The 17577-nt window shown below is 42.5% G+C and overlaps 1 protein-coding gene across 2 annotated transcripts in view; it reads right to left on the reverse strand.

Annotated features, from left to right (window-relative positions):
* Positions 1-7792: 7792 nt before the first annotated feature.
* DDI2 (DNA damage inducible 1 homolog 2) overlaps positions 7793-17577 on the reverse strand; it is a 40507-nt gene continuing 30722 nt past the window's right edge. For both annotated transcript variants that reach the window (XM_014836228.3, XM_014836229.3), the window contains one exon: positions 7793-16123. In XM_014836228.3, the coding sequence (XP_014691714.1) occupies positions 14229-16123 (1895 nt within the window). In that variant the 3' untranslated portion in view covers positions 7793-14228. The remainder of the gene's footprint in view (positions 16124-17577) is intronic.

The raw sequence follows: 17577 nt of genomic DNA on the forward strand, positions 1-17577 counted from the left end.
TGCAGAGCTCAAATATGGAATCCATCCTTGCCTGTCAAAAACAAGGCAACTGAAAAAACGAAAAACCCAGGATGCCTATCAATCCTGTTATTGGGAGTCTTTTAAGCTCAAAATTGAAGCCCATTAATTTATTGCACAAGACTTTGCCGATCACGTGGAAAGTGCATGAGACTCTGAGGCATCAAGAATCAAAAGCCTACATTGACTCATGCTAGGGCCTTGGGCAAATCACTCTGTTTTAGTTTCCAAATGAGTGACACAGGAAAATGATTTTGTTCTTCTTCTTCTTTTTTAAAAACATGGTCCTCGTCTAAGTCTCCTACTGCTGCACCCCATCAGACAAGGGAAGAACTTGGGAAGGAAGGCAAGATCGCAGAGACCGCAGACCTGGCCCTCCAGTCTCCTTTGCTCTCCTTTCCAAAGACGTGTACTGCCTCAGAGAGGAAAAAATTCTGGCAGCTTCACCATGCCACATCCTTAAAAGGTCATTGGACAGGATTGTAAAAAAAAAAAAAAAAGTGGAGGATGATTTAAGGGACTAATTCCTTCCTTTTCCCTCAACTCAAGGCAACTATATTTGTTTCCAGAAGAAGGAGTAAATATTTCCTGGGCCATCAGGCTTGTGAGCTGATCCCCATCCGAGCAGGGAGACAGGAGGGGATCGGTTGTGCGTAACAGCAATGGTCCAGGTTCCCACACCTTAATTCCAGTACTTTTAAGCCCAGACAATCTACAACTCTAGGACTGTGTAAACCAAAACAAGATAGCTTTAATCTAGATGATTGTATCTTAAAAATGTGGAACATCCAATCGTTCCTTCCCCATCACTCTCCAGTCAGCAAGATGGGTCGACGAAAATTGGGACATCATTCAACCTCCTAGCTTAAAAGCCTCTAGCAGCTCCCTGTCGTAGCATGTGCAATGACACCCATGCTCTTTTCTCTGGCCTCCAGGGCCTTAGCTGGTCTGATCCAGCCACTCTCCTTGCTCGTCTGCTAATCTCTCTGCTGGTGTGGGCCAGCCCCCACCTCCCTTGCCTTTCTCAAAAATGCTCATGTGTTCACAGCTGAGGGCTTTTGCTGGGATGCTCTTGCCCAGGGCAGCAGAGGCCTCTAGCTGTTCTCCCAAATCTGCTCTCTCCATTGATAGCACTGTAGGCAGGCACAGTGCTCAACTACACTTCCCAGCTTCCTTTACAGTGGGCATGGCTGTCTTATCAAGTTCTCGCTAATGGAATGTCAACAGAGGTAAAGTGACGCCCGTCTAGACTGGGTTTCTAAAGGAGGGCGTATTCCTTCATCACCCTGTTTCTTCTTCTACAGAGTAGGATGAAGCAAAGAGGATGTCAGACTGACGAGACCTAAGGAATCTGGTTCTCTGATCACTGCATGGACGAGAGCTGCCCACCAACCAAGAAAGACTGCCTTGGACCATAACACAGCCAAGAGAAATACTCTTTTTTTGGAATAAGCTATTGAAATTTTGGCCTGTTTTGTTCCCTCAGCCTTGCCTAACATAATACATCCCAAATCCTCCTCTGGCAGGAGCCTTCTTGTCAGTCAGGTCTCAGTTTAAATGTTAGCTTCTCGATTGGCATGGATGTTAGCTCAGGGCTAATCTTCCTGAAGCAAAAAAAAAAAAAAAAAAAAAGAGGAATATTGGCAATGGATGTTAGCTTAGGATGAATCTTCCTCACCAAAAAAATGTATATAAATGTTAGCTTCTCAGAAGAATTTTCTCCTTGCTTATTCAACATGAAGTAGCCTCTAGTCTCTTCCAGCATGCCAATCTACTAAATTTTTGTCATAGAATTTATTACTATTACCTGGCATTTTCTTGTTTGTTGTTCATCTCCAAAGAGACTGCTGTAATGTAAGCTCCGTGGGAATACGCACCTTTGCTCAGTTCATGCAGTGCTGTATTCACAGCACCAACTCAGTGTCTGGCAATGATACTCCTTGATTATTGAATTACTATCTTCTGATTAATTGTTAATTCAATAAGGATGCATACAATTTTTTGGTTGGCCATGGAAGTAAAAGGACAGAAAGAGAACTAGCACCAAACACAAGGCTGTTGCTCTTTACACCTGATTTGGGCCTTTCCATCCTAGGAAGACAATGAATGAGGAATTAGGGTCAGAGTCTGTACAGCGATTAGCAGAGAGGTGCTGTTAGCCAACGTCCCAGATTAGTCTTGTACGTGGGTATAATAAAAAGTACTACTTCACATGGAAGCCTGCAAACTTACTAACTTCAGAATGTCACCTGTCTTTTAAAATCTACGTTACACTGCAGGTCAGCAGTCATCCTGGACTAGAATCCCTAAACCCGTGCACTGGCCTCAACTGCCTGGCTGGGTTTCAGGCACAGTTCTACAATGTCACCCCACTTCTGGTACAACCCCTTAGAGTCTCTGAGGGGAGAAACTGAGGCAGCATAATGCTGTTCATGGATTTATTCATTCCAAACGTATCCGAGTGCCTACTATGCACCAGGCACAGTTCTAGGCATGGAGCTAGGGCAGTGAATAGGACAGACGCAAATCCCCACCTCGCAGAGCTGACTTTCTGATAGGGGAGAGAGAGAATAAACGTGATGCAGAAGCGAAATGCAGAGGATGTTAGGTAGTCGTCAGTGCTATGGAGAAAAATGAAGAAGGGAAGTGACACAGAAGAGGGGTGAGTGGCTACAGTTTTAGATAAGGCAGCCAGAAGGCCTTACTGAGGTGATGTTTGAGTAAAGACCCAAAGAAAGTGAGAGAAAAAGCCATGAAGGCGTCTGGGGAAAGAGCGTTCCAGACTAAGGGGACAGCAAATACAAAGGCCTTGAAGTGGGAGAGAGCATGGTGAATTCTGGGAATATGGAGGTCAGGGCGGCGTAGAGCTGACTGAGGGAAGGGAAGCAGGAGGTGAAGGAAGAGAGGTAAATAGGGGCCTTGGAGGCATTTTAAGGGCTTCAACTGTCACTCTGAGAGAGATGGGGACCCACTGAAGGGCTTTCAGGAGAGGTGTGCTCTGACCTAAAGGAGTCCTGCTGGCTGTGATACTGAGGACAGAAGGTAGGAGACAAGGGCAGGAGCGTGGAGGCCTCCTGCAGCACTCCAGGAGAGAGGGGACGGTGCCTGGGACCAGGGTTCTAGAAATGACTGGACTTGGAGTACATTTTGAAGTGGAGCTCACAGGATTTAGGATGGGGTGGATGTAGGATGTGAAAGGAGTGAGGGTTTTAGCGTGAGCAACTAGAAGGCTGAAGCTGCTGTGTACTCAGGGGAGGACTGCGAGGGGCGGCTGGCACAGTGGCGCATTTCTGCCTCAGGGCACTTCAATTTCACACACCTGGAGAGGGAACACAGGGAAAATGTCGGCTTTCACTAACCTTCTAGGAGGAACCAAGCAACCCTTGCTCTCATGTTTTTATTTTAGGACAAAATCCGTAGAAAAGGACTGGTATAGTTGGTTAATCCCCTTAGTACACTAACAGCTCTGAACTGGGGGGCAGTGTCTGGTGACAATTTAGCCCTTTTATGTAAGATGGCAATATGCTCTGCTTACTATGTATTTTGAAATTTAGAACTATCTTCTTTTTTGAACCCTTTTTTTCTATTTCTTTGTATTTCTACTTTTAAGTGTATATCCTACCCTTTCTCACATTTTCCTCCTCCAAGCTGTAGATCGATTCCTGCCATAAACTCCCCAATGCATTTACTTCCCTGATACTTTTTAAAGTTTTTTTTTTAACACAGATGTAGTGAATTCCCCTTTCTCTGTGCCAAGGACCCCTAATTCTTTCCACTAATAACTAATTGATGTCTCACAATTTCTACCACTCTATTGAGTACTAGAAATCTCATTTCAAATGAAATTGATCATCAAAAGATTGGGATCTGAATGATTACTTCTTACCTCCAACGAGAAGTAGCCTTTGGTCTACCATTCTTTTTAGATAGGCAAGGGAGGCTAACAGAACAAGCGGCCATTTGTCTAAGCTACTCCCATTTATACCAGCTGGTCCACGTACATTGAAATCTTCTCAAATAAAGGACCCACAGCACAAACCCATACACAAAGCAACGACTCCACATTGATTATGTAACACCCCAGGGTGTTTCCAAGTTACTCATGAGTCTTAAAATGGTTAATTTTAAGTCACTTTATTTATTTTTTTTTTGAGGAAGATTAGCCCTGAGCTAACTGTTGCCCATCCTCCTCTTTTTGCTGAGGAAGACTGGCCCTGAGCTAACATTTGTGTCCATCTTCCTCTTCTTTCTATGTGGGATGCCTACTACAGCATGGCTTGCCATGTGGCGCCATGTCCGCACCTGGGATCCAAACTGGCGAACCCTGGGCCACCGAGAAGCGGAACGTGTGCACTTAACCACTGCGCCACTGGGCAGGCCCCTAAGTCACTTTAAAATAAACAAGGAAAACATAGACACACATCATTTAGAAGCTTTAGGGTAAGAAAGTTGTCCTGAAACTCTCAACAATAGGAAATCAACTCTCAACAGTTCAGAATTATGGGTCTCAATTTGTGAATATATAACTGGGAGTCAAGACAAGACTCTGCTCCCTGACATTAGAAAATAGATATTCTTTCTTTTGGGGCCGGCCCCGTGGCCGAGTTAAGTTCGTGTGCTCAGCTTCTGCAGCCCAGGGTTTCGCCAGTTCGGATCCTGGGCGCAGACATGGCACCGCTCATCAAGCCGTGCTGAGGCGGCATCACACATGCCACAACTAGAAGGACCCACAACTAAAATATACAACTATGTACTGGGGGGCTGTGGGAAGGAAAAGGAAAAATAAAATATTAAAAAAAAAAAGATATTCTTTCTTCCTGAGGCAAAAACTGGGTCAGCTCATCTCTGCTTCTTGGGCACAGAGCTAGTCTACATCCCTCCGCCTCCTTCAGCTAGGTGTGGCCAGGTGCCTGTGTTTCTCACTAATTTTGTGGGAGAAAGTGATGTAGTTTCCAGGTCTGGCTCGTTAAAAACCACTCCAGTTTGATTCTCTCCTCTCTGCCATCATCTTCCAATTGAACATTGAACCAGCGCAACCTTGGAAGCCAAGTGAAGACAGCAGAGCTGCTGGAAGCCTGGTTCTTGAATGACAGCGTGGAGAAGGGTCCTCCCATCTCCACTGATTTGGACCCACATTAGACTGTTAGTGGAGAGACAAGGTTCTATTATGTTCAGCTACTGATATTTGGGGTGGGTATGGTACAGCAGTTAGCCTCTCTTAATACAGAAATTGGTACTGAAATGGGACGTTCATCACAAAAACCTAAAATAAGACACTTGCCTTGGTGATCGGGAAGGAAACCAATACAGGAAGGCTGGAAAAATGGAGACCCATGTTATTTAGGGGGCAAAACATCTGATAAAACGGTCTCCTGTGGCAATTTGGATGGTTCACTTCACAATCAAAACTATGTATTAAGTACATAGCCTGAAGCTCTAGTCTAAGAGGAAGGGTTGAAAAGTCGTTAGTGTGTTGTGACTTTTACATTACCATCATTATAAGAAAGACCTAAGCTTAGGAAATAATTGGCTCATTGTAAGCAGAATTAAAGGCAGAGCCAAGAAAAGTGGGGCCTTGAAGGGTTGTAAAAGTTCATTTCCTTGTTCTGGGACTTCAGATAATAAGAGGTAAGTTTGAAACAAGCTTTGAATACAAAAGTCCAGTAAGACTCAGTCATGTAGCGAAAATCATATTAAGGTTTTTCCATTCATATCTCTTTCAGATGAACTCAAGACAGCCACTGAGAGCAGACTGGAAGTGAGACAGCAGAGAAATTAATCAGTCTTGAGGACTGTGCATATGGAAGAACACTGAGTGTGGTTACTGGTATGTAGAATTGACTGGAGCAAGTAGATCAGAAGCCTCCTAAAGGTTACTGAATAATTGTTTTGCCAAAGAAACTATAAATCCAGATTTCAAAAGCCATTGACCCTTTTCCAAGCCTTTAGACAATGCTCAGTCCCCCAGATTGGTAACAGCAGTAAGCTAAGAGGGCTGTGCCACTCCCAAGGAGCGCAGATGTATCACCTACTTCAGATGGGGCCAGGGGCAATGGACAAAGGAGTTCCTCCCAAAGAAGATAACTAGAATCTTAAATAAAGGAACTTCCCCAACCCCTTCACAAGGCCCACCAGCAAGATTTTCTAATTTTTGGGGCCAGCGATTGCTGTATTTCCCTTTCTTCCCTTTTCTCAGTGAGGTTTGCTATTGCAGTTATCCTGTCCCTGCTCCAACACTGTATATGGGGTAGTTGTCTAGAGCTCTGCTTGCCAGATCATCAAGAGCCACAATCAAGACCTGAAGGTGGGGCTGGCCTGGTGGCACAGCGGTTAAGTTCGCACATTCTGCTTTGGCGGCCCGGGGTTCGCTTGTTCGGATCCCAGGTGTGAACATGCTACCGCTTGGCAAGCCATGCTGTGGTAGGCGTCCCACATATAAAGTAGAGGAAGATGGGGACGGATGTTAGCTCAGGGCCAGTCTTCCTCAGCAAAAAGAGGAGGATTGGCAGCAGATGTTAGCTCAGGGCTAATCTTCCTCAAAGGAAAAACAAAAAAGACCTAAAGGTGGGCCAGCCTCAGTTGCCTAGTGGTTAAGTTCAGTGTGCTCTGCTTTGGCAGCCCGGCCCAGTTCCTGGGCATGGACGCATATGGCTCTGTTAGTGGCCATGCTGTGCATGGTGGCCCACATACCAAAGAAAATAAAGGAAGATTGGCACGAATGTTAGCTCAGGGCGAATCTTCCTCAGGAGGAAAAAACAAAGACCTGAAGGAGAGCACAGGGCATCACAGAGGATTCTGAACCCAGGTCAGCTGAGTGAATGGATGGGGTATGGGCCCCTCTCCTCGGGAGAAAGCTATGTACGGTCTATGTGAGGTAAAATGAAGGACCGTTAACTGACTACTGAACTGTGCTCATCTTATGCTTCACAGCCTCCCTTGCAGGTTGATATGGCCATGTGACTGATTCCAGCCAGTGACATGTGCCTAGAGAAGTGATGTACCCCATTTCCAGGCCTGGTATGAAAACTTCCATAAACAACCCCCATTCTCCTTTCCTGATATGTCGGCTGGATGCTGATATCCAAAGGAACCTTGGAAGCCACATGTTGATGAGGGCAGCGTCCCAGGAGTCTAGGACCCTGAATGACTGGCTGCATGGTGCAGAGCCCTTCCCACACATCAGACTGTCAGAATTGCCCAACTTCGGGAAATTCCATTTGGCATTCTCAAATCCCTTCTGTGATACAATGAATAACACTAACACCTAATGAGCACTCACAATGTGCCAGGTACTGTTCTAAGCACGTTATACGTGTTAACTTACTTAATCCCTACCACCACCCTGATAGTCCCCATTTTACAGACAAGGAAACTGAGGCCACAGAAAGGTTAGGCAACTTATCCAAAATCACAGCTTTGTGGCTTTTTTTTGCCACACAGTAAGTGGCAAAGCTGGAATTCAAACCCAGCCTGGCTGCCTGGCTCTAGTGACTAGCCTGAAACACAACATCCCATCGCCAGTGTTATTTCCATTACTGTGCATCAACCGCTCGTGCAGATCACAAAATGCCCATCTTTTCTATCAGCAGGTGGCTGTCCGCCTGCGATGGTTATCTGGAAGTTACTTTCATGGCTTGGAGATGCCCATTTCTTCTGGTGTTCAGGCATGCAGCCCTCAGTCACAGTGCCTGGGGTCAGTTATTTAAACGGGCAGGGAGACAGAGAGAGGACAAAAGTAACCATCTCAACTTAAAAGAAATTGATCAAACAAGAGTCTTATGATAAAAACTTTATTGTCTTAAATATCAAATGTTTTACACATCACTTTTTCTTCAGAAAGTTCCTATTAAAAAAAGAAAAATAAAATAAATTGTTTTGATTATTTAGGGCTGACTTACATTTCAGTATGTGACAAAAACTCAAACCCAAATGCATCTAGTTCACTCAACGGCAGACAGGTCCTATGTCTAGCCCCTAAACCAATGGCACAACACAACCACCTTTGGGATTCCTGAGTTTGGTTCCCTTAAGTTCTCAGAGTTTTCCCAACTCTCAAAACCAAAGCATTATGGGAGTGACTGAGCTATTGGCAAGTCTATTTTGCCAATCAGCCTAATTCTTAAGATGCAGTAGTCTCACAGCTTAAAGAAAGTCAGTAAAGCAATACGTGAGCAATTGCAAGAACAAACAAGGGGACAGAGAAAAGAGGGGTTTCTCTTTGCTCAGATTTGCCAAATGTGGCTACAAAACTGGCAAACAAGCCCAACTTGCCATGAAATGAGACTTTGAATAAAAATGAGCAAATCAATTTTCATCATAAGTGCACACTGAGAGAAGCAAATGCAATCAATAGTTGAATTGCTCTGAGTAGATCGCCAGAACATTTCAAAAGGCAGATCAGGAGACTAAAGAATGGAAATACAATCGTTCAGAGGGAAAGGTCTCAGATGGGCGGCATAAATGCAGAAAGCCGCGGGGCCTTCAGGGAAGGAAAGAGAAGTCTGGTTGGCTTCAGGTAATCTCAGACCAAAAGAATCTGGAAACAAACTGATCTGACTGCCCTGGGGAGGAAATAAAGAGTTTACCTTTCTTTAAGCCACAGACGCATTCATCCAAGGGTGTGTGTACAACCAACCCCTGGTGAACAAAATCATTTCCCATCAGACAGGTATTTTCCCGGGAAAAAGCATCCCAGCATACCTCTTCCCCAAGTCAGCTACTGAAGACCTTCTTGTACCTATTTAAAGAAATATACTTCTGTAGGAATTATTCTAATTTTGTATTCCATGCCTCCACCCCACGTCTTCTATAGTTTGCTGAACTTTTTTAGGTAAAAGAAACATTCTCTCACTCCTACACCCTTGGACCATTTTCTCTGTAGATTTTATTCCATAAAATTGTGCCCTAAAACTTATCAGCTATATCCTCTCACCTTTTACAGCCCCTAGAGGGTGGAGATTATCAATCTTCAATACACAACTGATAAATGTGAGAGTTTTCTAATTGTAAGCCTCAGAAGCCACTAGTAGTTAAGGTCTAGAAATTCTACCCGTATGCCTCAGGATTACAACATACATCGTGATATTTTAAATATGGATTAAAGAATGTCCTTTTGATGGAGCTGTCCTGTAGAAAGATCTGGTAGTCTCGAATCCCTTTGTAAATAAATTCTGCCCACCATCCAGTCCTAGAACCATCGCGTGCTACATCTTCTGCTCTAGATCCCCGTTTTTCACATCTTGTGCTCAGCTGCTTTTAAACTACAAAACCCTGCAGAATCCTCTGCTGAGTCCTACTGGCCCAGATGGTCAGTATTCCAGAGCAGCTGTGCTCAAAAAGGAGGTGGGGAGGACGCCGCAGCACACTCCTCATCTCTACCCTGTGTGGAAGGAGGTCCTGATGAAAGGGAAAGCTGACTGTCACTGGTGCATATTTAGCGTCATCTTCCACTGACTCGCGCTTCTCTTCGCCATTCTCCCCCTGCCCCACCAAGCAGTATAAACTGATTTCTGAATATCTGATCTCTTCAAGGATTTCTACCAAGCGTCAAACATTTTTTGCTGGTTTCTAATTCCACTTTTTAAAATATTTTATTTTTTAGAGCAGTTTTAGGTTCACAGCATCTAATTCCATTTTGAGCCTGGGGATTTTCCCAGTCTTCTCTGAATTTGAACCAAATCGCTCTAGTATGACTTTTAAAATAAAAGCATACTAATAGGCAAAAACGGATCTTGCTCTAGAAGCTAAAATTTGTTGTGTGTCTCCTTACTAGATTGAAAGTTTCGCGAGAGCAGAGCTCCAATCTGCTTTAGTGACCCCTGTGCCCCCAGAGCTCACTAGAGCCTGGGACATTGGCACTTCCAGTTTGATGAAAGAACTGATCAACTCCTGTTCAAAAACTCACACTGCATAGCTTTCAAGAGTACTGTTTGTTCAAATATATAAATTTTCTCGAACTGTTTCTCTGCCTTAACTGCTACAATACTGATAGTACAACAAAGAACATAGTAAACATCTAGAAACCACTTTTGGGTATTCCTGATGCAAAAAACCCATATTATAATCCTTCTATCTGGGGAAATCAAAGACTTGGTGCAGGATAATTCTGAATCAACAATAAAGATGAGCCTCAGGACTACTCCACGAGTGGCTTCTCTCTCCAAGAGGGCCATTTTCAAACTCCCCCAGCTCCCTCTGATACTTCCACCTTTATTCTCCACCAAAATTTGATGCCTCTGCTATTTGGAGAAACTAAGGCACAAGAGAAAACCAAGCACATCAAAGGCTCGCCCTTAAGTTCTTTAGTTTATTCAGTGAACTCGTAGGATACCTACTGAGGGACCATTAAGATCTAGAACTTGAATCAGGATTTTATATTTCTAGTTCTCAAGGACATGCTTTGAATTTAGTTTGTCTTTTAATAGGAATTGACATTTTTGATTCTTTCAGAAAAAAAAAAAGCTATTTTTATTTTATGGACCTCCTAACATGAAAGGTAACATTTATCTTCTAGGAAGAGAAACTCTTGATAACTGTTTGGTTCTCTCTAGTTCAGCCAGGCTACACTTGGTCACCAAATTCAAAGGAGAAATTTGGCTTTTTGGTACGTGCGCTAGAGAATGGCAGGATGCACAATCCAGTTAGCTTCTCTTATGATGTGCCACCAGTGGCAACAAGTGAAGTTTGCAGCGGTTCAGTTACCCTGCTTACCCTCACTGCAGGGGCCGAGCAGGCAGGAAAAAGAAATCAGAATGCACTGCAACTCTCCTGCCCAGGTATGTGCAAGGCCGTTTTATATACACAGTGGGATAAAAGCCACCATAAGTGAGGAATATATCTGTAGATATAAAAATTGTTTGCTTTTTAATCTATGTAAAAATTAACTGTAGGATATTTGTCAATCACATATGTATATATACACATGAACTGAAAAGTTAAACCAACTAAATTTTTATGGCTTTTACTAGAGATAGAAAGCTGTGGTAAGGGAAGAACAGGCAGATTCCACTTTAACTGGCTATCATAAAATCCGTGATACAAAGTCTCATGTATCTTTCCATTTTTATGCAATCCCTTGCTGGAGAGATGCATAGGAAAAAAAACAAATGGGGTGTGTCTCCCTTTAGTACATATGGAGACAAACAGCTCCAGAAAGTTCCATAGGCTGCAAGGCAGGATAGTTTTAACACACACTCACCATCTATCCAGTCCCCTTTGCCAAGCAACTGGTAATCTTTATATGTTAATGCTTAAAGCCCAAACTGTGGGAATGAAGGCTAATGGCTGATGTCTGGAGGCCTAAACAGATACAAGTGGAAATAATTCTTACCAGCTCCAAGGGGCAAAATCTAGGTGTAGCTGTCTGATTACCAGGTACATTCTTATACACAGGAACCAATTTAAGGGAAATACAAAAGTTATACAGGAAAATCTTCCCCTCTTTTTGGTGAATAAACAGAGACCACTCTTGGAGGTAAGCACTGACCATAGAGCTGTCCATTCCTGTTTATGGCAAAGGAGCCGTCCATTAAAGTGGCCCATCACTGGTTATGGCTGGCCCTTCTCAGTTCTACTGGCAACCAGAGGAGTTCACAATGATTTCACCTTATTCTTGGAGAAGTTAATCTCTAATTTCTGCACTTCGAATAAAATTTGACAATGAAGGTTCGCTAGTGTCACGTTCCTTAATTCCCTTTGTGTTCTAGAACTGCTAAATTTAAAAATGATTCAAATGCCTAACAATGTCAACTTTACTTTCACACAAATGATGGACAAGAAATACAATTTTAAAAATCAAAAGCAATTATACATTGAAAAATAAATGATTAAAAAAAGGACATCTGGCAAGTGGGTTAAGCTCATTCAAAGTATTCCTAACAAGAGTATGTGGACAACTATAGGCCTAGTCAGTTTTCTCCTAAAAATAAATATACAGATACATACATAAAAAGCTATTGTAATGAAACCTTCTCCAGATTGATATCGTATATTCCACCTGGGACCGATTCCCAAATCTCCACATTGTGAAAATTCAGTGGCCAAGTGTCTGAGCAGTGTGCCATACGGCTCACACAGAAAACCACCAGGCCCATTTCCACACAGAAGGCCTTTTTGGAGGAGTCTATTGTCATTGATAAATTCCCTCACCCTATATCCACCCCACTCCATGGCCCTAAAGATTTATAAGCTTAGAATAAATTCCCAGTCACCACCCATAAAGGAAATACAGGGGTTCATTGCATTGCTACTAGATTTTGCTTCAATCATAGCACCAACTACTTAATTACCATCACAGCTCTAAAAGTTGGTTGACAGAAATCCTATAAGCAGTTTCCTAGTGCATCTTACATCTTTGGTGTAGGGCAGGCAAAAGGGTCTACAACATGTGATTGTCTCAAAGAACATTTTAAAGACAATCAGGCGAACCTGTTGTTCTGAGCACCCTCTTAAAAACAGTAAACTACAACTCTTTCTGTCAATCATTTCCTAACTTCAGAGGATCATGATGAATTTATGTGACTTTCCATCACATCACTAAAGTCTCATAACACACATACAAACATCATAGCAAAAAGAGAGAAGACGGATAGGGTGGAAGAGAAATGTCTCTAAGTGCCCCCAAATTAAAATTTCAAAAACTCCTGAGATATGAGCCTCCATTTTGATTGTGCTCAATGATTGAATCTGATGGAAAGAATAAGTTTTCAAAGAGAGTCAGACTTTAGACAAAATCATTTAACACTAAGTTCACAAATCACCCCTTCAAAGCTGCTGTTTCAAATGCATTGCAAACTATAATCTGGAATCAGGAATTATTGTTCTCAAAATTCTTTTCAATAAAACCAAGATTTCAGATTCCTGCTAGGTACATAGAGAGAAGTTTATTTTCCAGGAAAAAATTATCTAGTAGGATTATTGCACAGTGGGACCCACAGGACAATGATTTCCAAGGGCTAGTCCTCATATAAAAAAGGCCACAATAAATACATCTATGCACTATGCCCCACTCTAACTTGACAGGGTAAACACAAATATGACAAATCTTGCTTAAAAAAGAAACTCCTGAGGAAAGAAAGGGATGGAAAACTCTACCAAGGCCACTTGAGTCAGCAACTGCAATTTCTACCTCCAATGCCACAGAGGACACTCACCAAACAGACTGACCATTCCAAGCACCGAGATGGACGAGTGACAAGGTTATCATCACATTTGAATATTTCATTCAGACCACAGCTCCAAGTGAGCTTCAGAAGAACTTCCTAGTAGAAGATGAATTTAGAAAGGAAATAAAGTGCTGGCATCAAGCCATGCACTGAACTGAAATCATCATTAGTCATTAAGGGTTGAGGTGTGATTAGTGAGATACTAGCAAACCCAATCTCCAGTAAATTCCAGTGTTTAGGCCATTATTTTTCACTCACAGTTCTTGAAAACATCACCCAAAGATTTGCAAATGGAATTACAGTTTGGTTTTGTTTTTTTAGTCTGGGTAGCACCATATTTTCCTCAACTGTCAATTCTTCCACAATATCCCACCCAAGATATTTGGCAATCCATGCAGCAGCCTGCGATGTACAAAGCAGCCCAAGTTAAACCCTCCCGGCTCATCCCATTAAAATGTTAAATCCTAACCACAAGAATAAAAACATACCACTCTAGGAGATATTAATCAATTATTCTTCAATTTCCTCTTATAATTGATGAATCATAATACACAGAGCATTGGGTATAATTCCAAACACCACACCATGTGGTTAAAAGTTTGTAAATTGACAACTGAGTCAACAAGCCATATCTTGCATAACTTCACAGACACAGCCAAAGTGTGAAGTTGATCTGCTTTTAGCTGCATGTGCAGTGGGATTTCTCAAGGCTTCGGCTTTTCAAAGCATTCACTCTCATTCTAAAATGGTATGCTATACACAAAACCATCAATTTATTCCAGAATACATCATCTTAATGAGAATAAAAAGCTTTTCTATGCACATACTGCCAGTACATTTAAAAAGGCCCAAATTTTAACAAATAGAATAGACAAATTCATCAGACGAGATCATAAATTACTTTGGCCGAAAAAAATCTTTAAAAAAAATCTGGCTCAACATTCTGCTTGCAGGTTTCTACATATACTGTATATGTGGTGAGTGTGTGTGCGTGTGTGTGTAGCTTTTTTAAGGGAATGGAGTACAGTCTAGCCCACTTTTCCATGGTTATGTAGGAACTACAATGTTCTTTGCTAGCAAAACAAGAAGTGCAAGGTCTGCATTTCCACCAACTCGATGCAAAGCCCCAAGAGCTTCCTGCAAAGTAAAGCCAGCACGGAGAATCCGGTCAATGTCCGCGGCAGGAAAAATTAACGGGGGAAGAATGGAGGGACGTGATGACGGATGGCTGGTAGGTGGTTCAAATTCAAGAAGTGGCCCTGAAGCTTCAGGACAGACATCCTCTCTGGTCTCAGGCCTGTCTGTCACTGGATTCTGTGTGCCCTGACCCAAATCTGTAACCAATATGAAATCGGATGACAAGGATTTAGTTTGCTCAGAAGTTTGATTGAGTGCATCCTCCTCACCTGCTAAAAGTTTGGGTGAAATTTCTACACCTAAGGTGTAGGGTAACTGATTAGACGTTTCAGCTGAGGCTGGAGTGACAGAACTGCTCTCGTTTATTGATTCCCCAGACTTGGGAACATTTTCCTTATCTGTTAACAGGCCATCACCTGGACCCCTGAAGTTCATATTTTCTACATCTTCTATTCCAGTGTCAGCTGAAGCATATGTTAATTTTTCTGTCTTCACTGATACAGACACGGCCTGGTGAAAGGAGACTTGTGAACACTGCTCCTTCTGGGTAGCTGTAAGATGCTCACTGTGGGTCCATCTTTCAGAAAGGTCCTTAATACTTGTTTGGTCCTCAGTTACCATTTCTGATTGATAGATAACTTCTTCAGATGTATTGTCTGAAGCTGGTTTATTACTAATGACCAAAAGTTCATGAAGTTCCTTCAAGGCTGCCGTTATAGATGAGCAAGCTTCCTCTGCTGACTCCACAGAGGGCTGACAGTTGCCACAGGGATTTAAGGAGGGGGAGCCTTCCCCACATTCTTTATTTGTTCCAGACATTTCAACATTACTCTCTGGGAGCTGTAAATCCTGAGTGGAAATGGAATTACTCAAAATTTCAGACGAAGGGTCACATTTTGATGTTTCTATTTCCATCAAGGGATCATCTAAGGTGAGATCAGATGCACCAATGTCCTTAACACTGGCGTTCTGACCGCCTGCTGAATTCAGCACGGCAACTAGGGACTGTTCAACTGCATCTACTTCCATAAGCGTTTCTGCATTTGAGCAGCCAAAGCATCCTGAGGGCGGAATATTTTTCTCTCTATCTGTAAGGTCCACATGCTGCTGTAGACTGTCTCCTTTCATTGTGGCTTCCAAATCAACACTTTTTTGTTGATTCTGTTGCCTTTCTCCAAAAAGTTCAAGGTCCCCTGTGTTATAAAGATGTTCTTGGTCACGTGGAGCATTCTGTTGTACAATCTCATGCTTTTCATCCCCTGGTTCTTCATGCTGCTGAAGGCCACTCACTTGACTCAGATTCTGATATTCTGGATGCCTTCCGTTTTCACCTAGAAACCTCTGTGGTTCTTGCATCCTAGTTGTTGTGACAGATAAACTAGCTTCCTGTCTTGTGTGGAGATGAGATTTGAGGCTCTGGGTGCTGCTTTCAGCAGATTCCTCCAGATTATCTGCAACAATGGCTTCTTCGGATGAACTCTGCAAAGGCATAGCTGGACTCTGGTCTGCTGGAGCACTGTCTGCTGAAGAAGCACAATCAGAAGGATCCCAGAGAGGAAGCTGTTCTTTCTTTTCAGAGGTTAGCTGGAATTCAGCTGAAGCCTTTGAAGCCTTCACAGCTTTCGGTTCAATGCTGTCTGGGTCACTGGGCTTGATGGGGCAGACTGAAGCAGAGACAGAGTGAGCAAGACTCGTAGAATTACCAATCTCAGGACTCTGTCCTGAAGGATGGGCTGGATGGTTAAATCCATCTGAAGTTGGTAACGATGACATTCCCAGTGAGGTAGTTTCTTTACCGCTTTTCTCTATATGGAACAAAAGGGAAAGGAAAAAGCAGGTTACAAAGGCCACTAAATTATCAGAGGATAAAAATCTAAACAGGATAGAACAAAATCAGGTCCTTAAACTCGGGTTTGTCTTATATTCATAGACTTATACAAGAACCATTCTTACTGTGGTAGACAATTTAACATCACAGCATCAGAATAAGAGGTAAGCAGTTTCTTAATAAAACATGCATATTGTAAATCGCTATTTTGAATTTAAGTACCATTAATAAGCATCCACACAATGGCTGGGTTAGTGCTCAAGTCTGAAGGACATTTATGTATTTTTATTCTCAGTGAGTTTAGAACTCTAGAATATTTTCTCCATGTGTGTTCTTTCCACCACTTGCCCTAAAATCACCTGGGATGCTTACTAAGCATGTAGATTCTGGGGCACTACCTTTGGGAGTAAACCCAGGAATCTGCATTTTCAACAAGCTCCTCACGTGATTCTCAAGCACTTTGCAGATTTTGAGGATCTCCACACTAGAATGATTCTCATGCCCACGTACTTTTAGTGTTTCAAATGTGAACACTGAGGTTATAAATGAGAAGTTTAAAACTACGTGTGTTTAAGAGAGAGCAGGAATTATAGAGAGAAAGAAGAACATAATGCTTGGAGACCTCCTGAAGACAGGGAAGCAAATATTCTATTTAATTTATTTCTATCCAAACTTACCAAAAATCATGATACAGCTATGTGAGCACTGACTCAGAGAACAACAATAAAACTAAAGACCAAACGGATTAAATCCCAATCATCATCTTACCAAATAATGCAACTTCATAAAGGATTATCAGTTACTTTACCACATTAAATAGGACAAGTAAGTAAGAACATTTAAATACTTGAAGGGCAGGGAAATGTGCGAAGTGGGGCCGGGTGTCTGGTCAGGGGAGGGAGACAGTTCCTAAGAGGCAGTTTTCAATAGGCAATGATCATTTAGAGGCACTGCGACTTAGTGGCCACTCACACAAGATGGCAGACCTAAACACTACCTCAGTGAAAGCATCATCAGGCCACGGAACAACTCTCCTTTTGCCACTGATCCAGTTAAAAACTGACCTCTATGCCATCGCTATAAGATCTTTAACTAAAAGTCAAAGGCTGGTAACAAAAAGGACTTCGCAATACAATCTATTAGGGCAGACGCAACTCGAACGGTTCATGCTGAATGTTAACATCCAACATGGGGGGTTGATCTTGACTTGAGAAGTCATCAAGCAATGCAGTTACAACTCAACTGGCTCTAATCATTGTAATCCAACACTGATCAACGGCATAATAGGAAGATAAAGTTCTACGTCAGGAAGTTACTGACTTCTTGTGAAACAATCTTACTTATAGTTTAGGGGTAAACAGGAAAAGAGCATTTATCTCAGTGCAAACTATATCCACTGCAGTCTAGAAACACAGTTATTGGTCTTATTTA

Source organism: Equus asinus, chromosome 5 (assembly GCF_041296235.1).
Source record: "Equus asinus isolate D_3611 breed Donkey chromosome 5, EquAss-T2T_v2, whole genome shotgun sequence".
NCBI lineage: Eukaryota > Metazoa > Chordata > Mammalia > Perissodactyla > Equidae > Equus > Equus asinus.